Source organism: Belonocnema kinseyi, chromosome 6 (genome assembly GCF_010883055.1).
Source record: "Belonocnema kinseyi isolate 2016_QV_RU_SX_M_011 chromosome 6, B_treatae_v1, whole genome shotgun sequence".
In the NCBI taxonomy this organism is placed as follows: domain Eukaryota; kingdom Metazoa; phylum Arthropoda; class Insecta; order Hymenoptera; family Cynipidae; genus Belonocnema; species Belonocnema kinseyi.
Genome location: NC_046662.1, coordinates 78,151,690 through 78,166,158, shown reverse-complemented (window position 1 = coordinate 78,166,158; position 14,469 = coordinate 78,151,690). Strand labels below are relative to the sequence as shown.

Genomic DNA, 14,469 nt, shown 5'->3' with positions numbered 1-14,469 from the left:
CAGGTTAAAAAATCGATCGTTTGATATTCATTAGTAAAAATAAGTATTCGGTTGGGTTTTTAAAATAAAATTAAGTAAAATGAATAATAATCAATAAAGAATAAATTTTTAAAGAATAAAATAAAATATAAATAAAAAAATAAAAAATAATAAATTTGGATAATATAATATAATTAAATTATTACTAATAAAATAAAAAATGAATAATCTGAATATTAAAATTATTATCTTCTTTAAGGGCTTATGATTCTTTTAATAACAATACAAAAAATGTTGTTTGCATCATAGAGGAACAGGTGTCATTTCAAACAACTTTAACTGAAAGCCTTAACAGAATGATCCATTTTAAACCGAAGACATTAAAAAACTTTTTGAGTATGAAACATCCTAAAAGGAGAACAATTTACATTTATAAATATTCCCAAGTTTGAAACATGCAAAATTTAATAATTTCAAATTCAAATTGCTCGAAATCAATTAATTATATTTTCAAACACAGCACTAGTAAATAATAAAAGAAAATAATAGAAAAGTCTCGATAACGTTAAAAGAATTTAGAACTAGGTAGAAAAAATTAACAGAAATAGAGAGACCTTGTCTCTCACTAACAGCTTGTTAAAAAAATGTATACCAAAACAATAAATACTTTGATATCAAACGAGTTTCTGCCAGGACAAAAAAAAAGAAGCCAGACAATAGCTTCATGCCCTCTTTCTTTTTTAGAAATGCCACTGCGTTTGCATGTATACGTGAGTACATAAAGATGAGATCTTGAGTGATGTTTGTATCTTTAAGATTTTGATAAAATAGCTCCTCACGTGGATGTAATATGTTCGCAATAAAAAATTGTTATCTCTCTGCATAATGCAGCATTTCTAATGACATGATAACACTGAAAATGAAGATTATTTAAAAAATGTTCTTTGCCACACAAGTTTCCGTAGTCTTATTTTCCGAAGTAAATCCTTAATGGTTTTAGCATCCTCTTCAAAGTGCTATTAAGGCGAAAATCGAGTTCTGAATGCAAAATACATAAAAAACGAGTAACGGTTTCTGTCTGCGCGGCGCTTATTCTAATTGAAAGCAGCTACCACCAGTATAAATTATTCTTGTGCGTTGTATATAGAACGAAAACTTCAAACAGAAAAAAACAGCTTGACTTAACGCTTCTTTAATTTAAGAAAGAAAAATGTCTACCTTCTAATATTTTTCTTGAAATTATTTAATGAATACTATAAATTATTACTTACTTTGTTTATTTAAATTAAGATGTAAGTACTATCTGTGTAAATAAATACATTTTTTAATTGATCGCTATATAATCAATAAGTGATCTTCATTCTGTAGCTAGTACTTTCGCCTAACAATATAACCCACGAAACAGTCTCAGTGACTATTCGAAGAACTAATAATAGTCACGAAGACTTAAAACTAGACACTTTCGAGTCCCGAAACTCGAAAGCATGAGCTGGCACCTTACGAGTGAAGGAAAGTGATAAACTTTGAAATGAGCGTCGCGGGTAAATGCAGAACCGTTCGTGTTTACGATCTTCAGTATGTAAATATACGACAAACTATTTACGTGTTGGAATGGACGACAAACTTCCTTTATAGCTTCCCTTCGAGATTCTTTTCGAAACAGCAATATCCGTCGAATACATATGCACCAAAACTTCTGGCTACAAGGAAAGCAGTAAAGCTGATAATGTATAATAATTTAATATCTCTCTACAAATATTAACATAGCTTGCCAAGAGTATCATACAGGCCATTGAAAGTCGAGTTATCTGCCCTATATATTATTAAGAATGCAATTTACTGCTTCTTATTAATTCAAATGTATTTCAATTTATCGTAAGGTAAGAATAAAATTATATGTACGACCTAAATCGATTCGTACTACTTGATGTCGAAATAAAATTCAAGTCAAGCTGCATTTTTTCCACGTCGAACCTTTTTCGAAACTCCTACCAAAGAATCTTCTTTTGATAAAACTAAAAATTTAAGTAGGATGGTATATGTCTGGCTTAAATAGACACATACTACTTTGAACTAAATGAGAAAGATAAATTGTGCTGAGAACAATCGACTTGTGCTATAATTGAACGCTATTATTCTGACTATATTATTATCTATCGTTAAAACTCTCCGAACAAGTCAAAGAAACATTCCTTTATCTTTGAATTATTAGAATTAAAAAAGAAATAATCGGCTTATTCACAATTACTGTTGCTGCTTAAAGTAGAAAGTTGCATTTTGCAACAGACTGCAATGTCTTTTTTCTGAAAATTTAACTTTCTTTCGGTTTAAACATGGACAAAATTTCTACTTATGCCCAAATAATCTTAAACTAACAAAAAATGGACGTCTGTTTTAAATCGTCCGTTACTACTTCAACTGAAAACCTGGTATATGAATCAGACTGAACTGTGCACTTGTTCAAACATTGACAAAACTTCTACTTATACCCAAACAATTTAAAAAAAATTGGTGCCTGTTTTGAATCGCTTATTACTGCTTTAAGTGGAAATATGTTACACAAGTCAAGCTATGTTTTTTTTACATTCTCATTATTTATGATTGAGAAAGTATTAAAATTGCCCGAATTTTTACATTACAGTTTTTCAACGGATCTCCACGTTTTGAGATCCCCTGAAGCTAAAAATCAAGTTTAGGCGATGGATTTTGTTAGGTCCTAACAGGAATAAGGAGTTCATTAACAAGAATTTTTATTATTACGCCAAATGACGACCGATGCGTGAAAAAATATGAAAACAGAATTAAAGCTATCCAAAACATTTAAAATTTCACTTCACCTATTTTTTTATAGTGCTCGATTTTTTTGGTTTTATGATTGGTAAATGAAAAAGTCAAAAGTTCTAATTTAAAGCCAAATGACGATAGATATGTAAAAAGTCTAAAGGAGGATTGAAAGGTTTGATAAGATCAATAATTTTTTCATCAATCATTTTTTGATAAAACTTGAAATTTTAGTATTATTTTTGGAAAATACTATGAGTAAAATTCGGAATTCAAATTTTAAGCCAAACGATGAAAAAACTTGGAAAAAAGTTGAAGAATGTAAGTATACCTTTTTTAAGCCCTATACAATTTTCTGAAACTATTTTTGATAGGACTTCTCATTTAGATTTTATTTATCAAAAATACTGTGAAAAAAATAGAAAATTCAAATTTTTAGCCAACTGACGCGAGATACGAAAAAAAGTTTCAACGATGAATTCTAGCTTCTAAAAAGTCCTTCACTCTTTTTTGAATTAAATGATACAAAATACGAAAAAAAGTCGTAGAGCAATTATATATTTTGAATATTCCTGAAAAAATGTATCTCAACTCTTTTTTGATAGGACTTAACATTCTGGTTTTATTTATCGAATGTGAGAAACGAAAAAATTTTTTAAAGAAATTGCAGCTTTCAAAAAGTGCTATAAGATGTGTCATTTTGGCTTCAATAATCGAAAATATTAGGACGAAATATCGAAAATTCGAATTTTGAGCAACATGACGCGAAATGTAGTGAAAGGTTTTTGGGTTGATTTCAGCATTTACAAATTTCTACAGTATTTCTTTCTACCATTTTTTGACAGGAGCAGACTTTTAGGATATTTTGTTTCATCCATCAGAATATCAAGGTTATACAAATACTATGATCTGAAAGAGATGTTGGTTCACAGTTTCGTTCGAGCATTTCAAGTGCAAAGAATAAGCAACCGAGCGCAAAGCACCCAAAACTTAATATATCCAAACGCAAAGCGCGAGATCCGATAGACGCGTGCCGTAGGCAACTCAAACTTTTTTGTTTAAACTTTGACATAATTTTTATTGAAAATGTGCCTTATGGTCTAAAAATCTGGAATTAGGAAAAAGGTTACAGTCTGAATCTAATAGACTATTTATAATTTATATGTCTAATACTAAATGTATCCTTTACTGAAAACTTAATAAAATAGCCACTTATGTTCAAACAATCTTAGACTAGAGACAAATTTGTATTTGACTTAAAACTGCTGTTACTACTTTCATTGGAAACCTCCCATCTGATTCAGACTTAATTATATCTAGCTTGTGTTAAAACAGCGAAAAACGCCTACATGTGCCCAAGCAATCTTCCATAAAAACACAAAATATGTGTCTGGATTAAATCAACTGTTACTACTTAGTGGAAATCTGCTTTATGGATGGAACTGACTTTTCCTTCTGTTAAAACATGACCAAAACTGCCAATGAAAATATACCTCTTGCCAATAAATTAATCAATTATTCAAAAATATGTGTCTAACTTAAATCGGCTGTTCCTACTTAAATTGAAAATATTATATCAAATTCAGGCTATTTTTATATTCTAATAAATTTCGAGAACATTCTAACTAAAAATTGTTCTAACACCAAGAAAATGTTCAATCAAGTAAACACTATTTGTGTGATTCAAACTATTGCAACTTGAAGTAGAAACTCACTTAGAACAATGATGAAATAATTTTTTAAAACTAAAATATCACGAGAAGGTAAATTGATTATCGATTCATTCTATCTAGAAAATTATAGGTTCTAGCTATACACTTGTACAATTATAGTATCGGAACAGTATGTATAAAATATAAATTTTCCTATAAAATTTACGATTATTGAATAACATTAAAACAGTTGTCCGAATCAACAGTTATAGGGTATAAAAATATCATTTTATTTTATAAAAATAAAACATGAATGTTAACAACTGCGAAATGTAATAAAAAGAAAACATTTCAATTTCGTTGAATCCTCGAGTTTCGGAATAAAACCATAAGGCCAGAACCTGATCATTTTTGCATGTGAATTTCTCGTGAAAGTATGTACATGTTCATGATATACGCTAAGGCTTTCTGAAAAATCGCCCTTCATGGCAATTTCATCGACACAGACACACACCCTTAACTAGTGAACTTCATGCACTCGTTAGCTTCAATCCAGACGAAAGGCCTGCCGTAGCTAAAGTGTCATATCACTCCAAATCGACCAACTTTTTATTTCATTTTATATACCATATCTACTCTTCAATCATTAGTTATCATTAAATCAAATCACGTACTGCGGATTTCCGTCTCTACCTCAATTTTGTATAAAAACTTTCTCATAAATCGGAAACTTTTAATGGATGTTATTAATGGAAAAATGTTACCTTTACACTCTTTTGTAACAACTTTTCCATTGAAAAACAAAGTAATGATGAAAAATATGAACAGCCAATAGATTGGTTAAATTCATTGATTTTTTCATGAGAATTATATGAAAATTTGTTATTGTCGTAAGCAATTATGCATAAGCTTACACCCAAGATGCTTCTTGCACATTTTAAGCTCAAGATACAAGTGCGAATGCATGCCTGCCTGTGTTCACAAAAAATAATGTTGGAAAATGCTTGAAATTTTAAGCAGTCTTAATTTGATTGCTGCAAGTTTCTTTCAAATGGAAACACTTTGAAATTAGGCAAAGATAAAAGGTTTAGTATTTCAAGTATTTCCCAGCAGCGTACGCCTCTTTATTCAGTCTTTCTGTATCATTCAACAATACCTTTCAATACGAAAGCAGATTGTGTAAAAAGCCGTGTCAGAATATCAATAAGTTGGCTTTAAAGGCATTGAATAAACCTCTGCTTTCTCAATGCTTGTGGAAACATTGCTTTTGCTATATTCAATCGTGCTGCAGAACATATTGTCACTTTCTTAGGAACAAGAATGAGAACTCGGCAATATCGCATTACAAGTATGAACATATTGTCCTGCTTGTTAAAAATGTAATAGAATAAAATATAACTAAAATTATTTTTTTGTTTACTAAGGTTTTAGTTGTTTTAGTTATATCTCTTTCTGGCTCCCAAGTACAAATATAAAGCTTTTCTTAACACTTTGACTTCTATGAATTTCAGCTCGTATAAAAGCTGACAATAAGTAAGTAGTTCAGGTATTTGATACGAAAAACGGCATTTCTATCACGGAAATATTTTCTTAAAAAGTAAAAAAAAATCGTATTTACGTAGATTGATATTGTCCATTGTATTCAAGAGCAAAATTTTTTACCGAAATACTAAAGTAGACACAAGTTATGATCCTTCCAAGAAACTAGATTTTTTTGCTGAAAAATAAAACTCTGAAGTTTGTATTCGTACTTTGGAGGCTATCCATTAAAAAAATTTTTTTAATGCTAACTAACGTAGAAGTAATTTCCGATAATTCTGAAAAATAACAACAATTTAGTCGCGATAAGTCGTGAGTTATAATAATATGTTCCGTTGTCTGACTTAAATTTACTGTTACTACTTTAAGTGGAAACCTCCTTTACATAGTGTCTGATAAACAGCTGATTCTTTTATCTAATAATTATTTACAATTATTATTGATTAAATCTACCAATTTATATTGCTATATGTATATATTTTTTGTATTTAATAATTGTGGGTTTTTTGTTATCGCAGAGTTGACAGTTCTTAATCATTCGTCAGGACAAGTTACTCGTGCTCAGTTCTTTGATAAATTACTAGTTTCTAAATGATATAATGTTAATTCCGCCAGAGAAAAAGTTGTTCATATGGAAATTATATGTAAATAATAAAAAGTAATTCTTCTAGTTCCCATAGGTCGCAAAATATGACCATGCAACTTTCAGCCTTCCTTTTGGAAAAATCCGTCTGTACTTTTGCGACCGTATGTAAGAAGTTTTAGTGGCTGTGGCATGTCATTCGTCAATTCTTTAGAAAGACATATTTCTTTTTTTTCACTAAAAAGATTAAATTTTTAACAATAGTTCAAATAATACTCTTCACACTATCAATTTTATGCACGCATGATGTACTATTTTTGTAAAAGTTATATCCAGAATACCTGTTCTAAACAAGTGGATGAATAAAAAATGTTATATCAAGCGATTTTACATTGTTTATTCATTATTAATAGAAAAAAGTTATTAAATGTATTAGTTTTATAAAATTTTATCATTTTATGTTTCAAATTTTAAAAAATTATAAACTAATTGTCAAGGACCAAGCAATGATTCCTAAATGTTGATATTAAAGGAGTTAATAGACAAAATAGATATTTCTGAAACGCTTCATAATTGCTTCCTTCTTTTTCGGTACGCTAAATGCAGTAACATAATAGTTTTAATTAATGTTAACTACTTTTTGCTATTCCTTCTATTAATAATTATTATTTTTAACCCTCCCAATTTTTCAGGTGATTTTTTTCAGTGGGTTTCATACAATTTTCACAAAGTTGATGCATCATATATGACATCAAAGTCCTTAAATTTGGACAAGAGCACATTTTTCTGTACAAACTCTTCCCAATGGAAGGTTTAAACTGTTCCCTGGCCATAGCTTGCAACCTAAGTGAGCTGGATAATTTATTTATTTTTCGATTCATACAAAGAATCTTGTTCTACAACTTTTCCTCTACAGCCATCCAAGTTGCGCATACCTAAAAATAAGCTATTTAAAACAAAACTGGAAACGAGAAATTTGCCGTGACAATTAGGTAAAAACGGCTAACTTTGGCATGTCATAACTCATTAACAATTGGGGTTTGATGCTTATTTTTTTGAAAATTTCCATAAATTATTTTTTCTTCAATCAATATGTGGAATATTTACGTAAAACTAACAGGTTACAAAGTGACAATGAAAAATTCAAAATTGAATTTTTAAGACACTTTAATAAAAAAAGTTCGGGTACTTTAAAGAATCATAACTTAACGCCTATTAAAAACGAAAGGTTCTACTTTTTATAATTTTCTCTGAATTTTATTAAGCTTAATTTTGCTGTTGGTCAATTTGCTTCAAAAGGCAACAGAAGGTGTCAATATACGCAAACATGATTTTAAAAACTTTTTTAAAACATAATTCCGGGACGCGTAGTAGTCATTTCTAAAACTTTACCTAGTTAAAATGATAGAAACTACTAGATGCGTGGACTACAGGGAGGAGAGGCATGTTTCCTGAATTTTACACAACTTCTTGTTACAATAAAAAATTGCTGATTCTAAACGTCCGAGTAGTCCGTACGTTTATGTTTGTTAATAAAGCTGAAAAAGGAAAGTGGGCGTGGATTGTATCCGAACTTATAGAGAATGCCCAAAAAAATATTTATAATAACTATCTAAAAGCAGCGAAGCCTACATAGTACATATTAAAATTTGTTTATATTTTTATAAAAATAAGCTTCGTTTATCTAGATTTAGTTTAGAATTCTCAGAAAAATCTTTGATTACTCAGACATTTAAAAGTCTAAGCATTATAAATGATTAGAAAACGAACACAAAGAAATTTTATAACTTTAAATATTTCAAAGTAAAACAACTTGTATTTTATTCATATTTTTCGCAAAACATGCCTCTTATCCTCAGTTCTTTTTTAACAATATGTTGACTAGGATGGTCTAAAAATAAATTTAAATCTTTTTTTTCTCTCCAGAGGGCATGGTTACAAGATCCGCAGTAGGATGATTAAAAAAACATGAATTTTAAATTATGATAAGTGCCAGGATAAAAAACTTTCCACATGGTCAAAGAAAAAAATGATCTTAAAAAATAGTAAATCGGATGATTTTTAAATGATGTGAAATGCGATTCTTTAGATAAATACCTGTAAATGCAAAAAATTTGATTTTCATGAAATACTGTATACCTTCTGTAATTTTGAATAGAATGCTGAAGTTTGATTCTAATTAGGTTTCCATGGTTTGAGGGAAAAAATGTTTAGTTATAAATTATTGGAAATTAATTTTTCATAATCGAGAACCCAAAAAAATGCAAGAATTTTAACAAGATCTACAACAAGATCTATTGGGCACATCCAGCTCTTAGAACTGCTTGTGAACATTTACTCTCATAATTCGAAGAATTTGATACATTGGTCGCAGAACTTCTTCGAAGAATTTTTGTAACAATAATAATATAAATCTTAATTAACAAATAAATTTTAGATTGAATCAATGGTTTTAAAAATTGCGAAAAAATTTGGTATCTCGTCTATACATGAAATATCATATTTGACGGATAATTATCAATAAATTAATTTGAATGTTTTATCAGCTCTTTTGATGAACAACAAACGTCATTTCATTTCTGCAGACTTTTAGGAAGTTTTGTTACTAACATAATATCTCCCTTGATGAAAAATTGCATTTTCAGTGAAACAAATTTTTCCGAATGTAAACGCTGTGTTTCAAAAAGCTATTGGAAATCTATTAACACTACATACATTGTTAAATCAAAACTCTAAATTAAATTTATGTAACAAACTCATAATTCACAAAATGATAAGCAGACTTACCTAGAGTGGAGTTTAACCTGCGATACAAAATATAAAAAATTGCAAGTATTTCAAAATAAATTTTTAAGAATTATAGGTCAATTCAACCAATATATAATGGTACAGGACATGCAAGAATGTTCACGTATCGAATACATAGAAGATTATATCAAGAAAGTTATTAAAAATACCTTAATAGGATCTCTAATCATAGTAATATTATGGTAAAGAATGTAATGTATGAACCATCAATTTTCAAACATATAAGAAAATTGCCTATATTGCATATTGCCAGATGATTGAAAAAAATGCTCACTCCCACTCTTAGGCAGTTGTTAATATTCAACACACTTTTTTGATATCTGCTTTTTTTGTTCTTAGTTTTTCCAGAAAAGAAATCTATGTGTAATTATTCAATAAAATTATGTTTCTTTATATTATATGTCTAAATAAGATAAGATGGTTAGTCGTAGATAATTACGTTGGGGCAGCGACCTAACACTTATGTAATTACTCGGTATAACTTATGTAATGTGTGAATAAGTAAATTAAATAAATTGTTATATAATGTATGTTGTACATTCATCATTTAGTCATATCACTGTTTAAAATAATGTATTAAAGAGTTATTCTGGAATACAAATTTCGATACTGCATTAACATTTGACTTTATTCAAAATGATCGATATCGCGTCATTGGATTCCTATAATAAACGTTTTAAATTCGGTATTTCACTGCTACCCGTAATACCAAACGACATTTATCGTTTTCAATATATGCTAGTTGAATAATATCATAAAATGTTTCATAAATATGTACAGAACGTGGACAAGCTCGCAAATATTTTTTTCGAACTTGGGATCATTTATTATACTGAAAGTGCAATTTTGAATTAAGGGAGATAATATAAGAGATAATATAAGGGAGATAATATCTGTAATAAGATATTTTATGTGCAGACGAGATCACAGATTTTTTCCGATTTTTAGAACCATCAGTTCAATGTGAAATTCATTTGGTAATTAAGACTGCTATTACTGTTGATGTAAAAATTTATCAAAAATGCATAAACAACATCTTTTTTGTGGCATAACCGAGAAGTATAAAATGACATTTTACATTGGTTTATTATGTTTGATGATGAATGTAAGTGAGCTAAACGCAATTTCTTTCTTAAAGTACAGCCAATAATACATAAATTATAAAGAAAATTTGAAAATTCCACAAATAATCTATCAAATCCTTCAAATTATGCGAAAAAAGGTTTACAAGTTGATCTAAGAGCTAAATGTGTCCAACACAGTAACATATGCTGCATTTATTAAATCAGCGGGATGAATTTTATAAACAAATGGCTTTATTATGAATAATTGGATGGAATGGGCCCTAAACAATATTAAATCTGGCATCTAGCATAATAAAATTTTTTCAAAATCCTCGGATAGCTTTTTTATATATTTGATTAGGAAAAGTTTATTTTCACTTGTTTATAAGAAAAAAAAAGAATTTGTTAAATCCTCGAACTATGCAAACTAAATCAGGTTCAAACCACAGTCCAGCTCGTGGAATTTTGTTGAATTATATTCGAAATTAATGCAGTCACAGAGTATTTTGTGAAAAACCTCAATTTCGGGTTTCTAGAAAACTATTTTAAAAAACTGCCTTTCGCACCATTTAAAAATCAAAAGATTTACTTTTTCTTGAGATAATTTTTTTTCATATACCATGTAAGAAGTTTTTCAGTTAGGCATTCATCAAAATTCATAAATCATGTTTTTTTAAACCACCCTACTATTTTGTAAGGTTCCCGGAGGGAAATTGCATTTTTTATGTCGATTAATATCAATACATGCCCCTGATATTTTAAAATTGACATAATATTTTAAATTGGAAAATCTTAGTTTTAAAAAAATGTAAGAAACAACTACTTGTTCTTAACTTTTGGGAATTTTAATTTATGTGACTATCCAGAAAATGGTAAAGAAGTAGTTTTTACCGCGTAATTAAAAATGCAATGCCCTAGTTCCTTTGTATTGTGACTGCAAAATTTCCCAAAAAATGCAAAATAGTAGTTGCATGTAAAATTCATAATCAAAACGGGATTCGTTGTAATTATCGCATCGCAAATTTGTTGCATTCTATAAGTGACCGGCTTGCCAGTATTTTTGAACTGATTTTAAATTGGTTAGACCATTATTATTGTTTTAAAATTTAAATTTTCCCAGTGAATCATGATAAGTTAGTATTTTTGGTTTTAATGACACAGAAAGTGGATATTGAAAATATGTTTTTTCATATGCTTTTCAATTGTTTAAATAACTTACATATTTTTCAATTTTTATGTCTATTGTTATTTACGAAAAATTCGTATTTTCTAGAATTAATCACACACTTTATGAATTTTAGGAGCAATATATGTGTGTGTGTGCGTGTGCGTATGTATATTAATAAAGACATTTTCTAAGTGCTCAGCCAATTTACATTTGCTTAAATTTTTCACAACAAATCATACAAATTGAGTATTTTCTTAAACTAATTACACACTCAATGAAATATAAGAGTAATATTTTTTATTTAGGTCATTTTTAAATGATTAAACAATTTTGTTAATAGTCATTCACTTTTGACTTTTTAATGGAAATGTGGAGAAAATTCGAGTTTGCGGAATCTTTTTCCACCATGTCGCTAAGTATAAAAAAGTTATTTCTTAATTCTTCACCCGCCAACAAATATATTATTCTCAACATTCACTCTCTGTGTCATAAATTCCATAAATGCTGAGTTTGTAAAATTTATAGAATGCAATTAAAAATCTTTATTAAACTGCTGTTTTTGATGCTTAAGGCATTTTACGGGCACAATATAGCATTTTTAGGGCGCCAAATTTAATTTTTAAATGGTAGAAAATTTTTTAAAAATATTTCTTTAAAAATGGCCTAAATTCAATTTACGAATTTCAAACGCTCGGAATCACGTTTTAATAAAATTGATGAAGTTCAATGAAAAAAAATGCAATTTCCCCCCTAGAATCCTACCAAATAGGAGGTGGGGGCCTTGCCCTATAGTAGAAAACAATTTTTTTAGACCACACTAATGTTGACAAGTTAAAATAATTTTTCATCGATATTTTGAAATAACGTTTTTAAAGACATTTTTAAAATAAAACTTTTTCCCTACCTTCTCGAGTTCTTTTAGACTGGCAGGAGATACATCGGAATGTCTTCTAAGCTCTGGACTTCTTGGTGGTGCGAGCCCAGTTCCAAGTCCCCCAAGTTGGCTGATGGTTTGCGAACCCAACCTCGCATCACTATGCCTTCTTTGAAGAGCTTCGAGCACAGGCACTTCGAGAAGAGAGTCTGTCGATTCTTGAGGGACGATTAGCGGCTGTCCCCTCGATGCTAGTTTTCTTCGACAAACGCTACAACGCCACACTGACTGAAACGTAGATTTATATTAATACTGGTTAGCAAAACAACACTTTCTCCAGTATAGGCTAAAATCGCGATTTTAGTCTATATTTAAGGTTATTTAGCATCGAGATATTATTTTTTTCGAAATATTACAGCCAGTACCTTAAAGTATTAGCCTTGCCCTTTCAAATGCACTTTGGTTCGCTTAAATATCATTAAATTTAAATATCTCAAAGAAAAAATAAGATATTTCAGCGAACCAAAGTGCATTTGAAAGGGCACGGCTTATAGGTTTAGGTGCTGCCCAAGTAAAAATGCTTTGACTTGAGTTCGACTTGAATTGCCGCCAATTAAGGCATGCTGAAGTCAAAAAGGTCGATTTGAGCATGTCTCAGTTTTGAGACGGAGCCAGACTGCAATTAACGTATTGGGGACAAGTTCCATGTCTTGAAGATATAAATTTATCTCTTGAGTCAAATTTTTATGATTCCAACACGAGCGGTTTATAACTTCGAGTGTAACCTGTCCTAACAAAAAGGGTCATTCTGACTGTCATAAAAGCTAATCTTTGTTAATGATTAAACAATCTTGTATATTTTCATGCAATATATATCTTCAATCAACTTATTTACGGATTTTCATTTATATTATACTTGTTTAAAGATGATACCAAAAATGCTGCTTCTTTTTACGTATTTCTAACGGCTTAGGAGATCCTTCTAGAAAGTGACAATTTTTTTCAAGAAAATTTGTAAGGGTTATGCTTGTTCAGACCCACAAATCCTGAATTTTTAAATTGAAAATGACTAATTTAATAATTACACATTTTTCACTTATCAATTTTAATCTTGTTTATGAGCCGAAGAAGGTTCGACCATCTCATCCAAGATAAAGCTCGTCTTGAGACTTGTAAACATCTTCTTAGCCAAGATAAGGCTCGACTTGAGATAAGTAAACGCCGTTTACCTGTCGTGGCCATAAAAGTGAGACGAAGACCTATGTCTCGACTCAGATTTGAGACGGAGCCAGAAATTGATGTCTTGGAGATGAAATCAAGATATAACCAAGCCGAACTCAAGTCGAAGCATTTTTACTCGGTTGGCTGTAGTTTTTTGAAAAAAAATAATATCGCGTTACTAAATTACCTCAACTATAGGCCAAAATCGCGATTTTCGAACATTTAAGTTAGGATATCTCAAAACCCTGACGCGATGGAGTAATTCTGAGGCATAATTCGTGTTCAGCGCACTCAAAACCTTCGGACAAGTATACTCTGATTTCTGGTTCTGACATTTAGTAAAATTTTGTCGGCTTGTGTAATTTAAAGTTACATATGTTCAGGTTTTTCATCATAAATCGGTTATTTTAAACAAATATTTTTATACTGAAAAAAAATTAAAAATTTGCAAAAACCTTAGTTCCTATTATATTAATACTAAAAAGCGGTACTTTTAATTAAAAAATAATTGGTTTTCAAAGGAGATAAGAGTTCAGTGAACAATTTCAGGTTAAGTTTTGTTTCTCACCGGAAATCGGTGTAGATTTCAAAACAGTCTTATCACTTGAAATGATTTTTTGTTATATTATGTGTCATTTTTTTTTTCACCGGAATCGTTTTTGTCATCAAAAAAATTTCGGTAATATTCTCTGTGTCACGGGAAATTGATTTGATATCAAAAAAGATTTACAATTGGGAATTGTTATGTTATATTATACATATTATTATATTATTATATTATATATATTATATTATATTAT

At 29.5% G+C, this 14,469-nt stretch overlaps 1 protein-coding gene across 1 annotated transcript in view; it reads right to left on the bottom strand.

Annotated features, from left to right (window-relative positions):
* The window catches only part of LOC117174366 (regulating synaptic membrane exocytosis protein 1), a 522,514-nt gene that overhangs the window by 303,320 nt on the left and 204,725 nt on the right, over window positions 1-14,469 (bottom strand). The window contains exon 6 of the mRNA XM_033363427.1: window positions 12,479-12,736. Coding sequence (XP_033219318.1) covers window positions 12,479-12,736 — 258 coding nt within the window. The remainder of the gene's footprint in view (window positions 1-12,478; window positions 12,737-14,469) is intronic.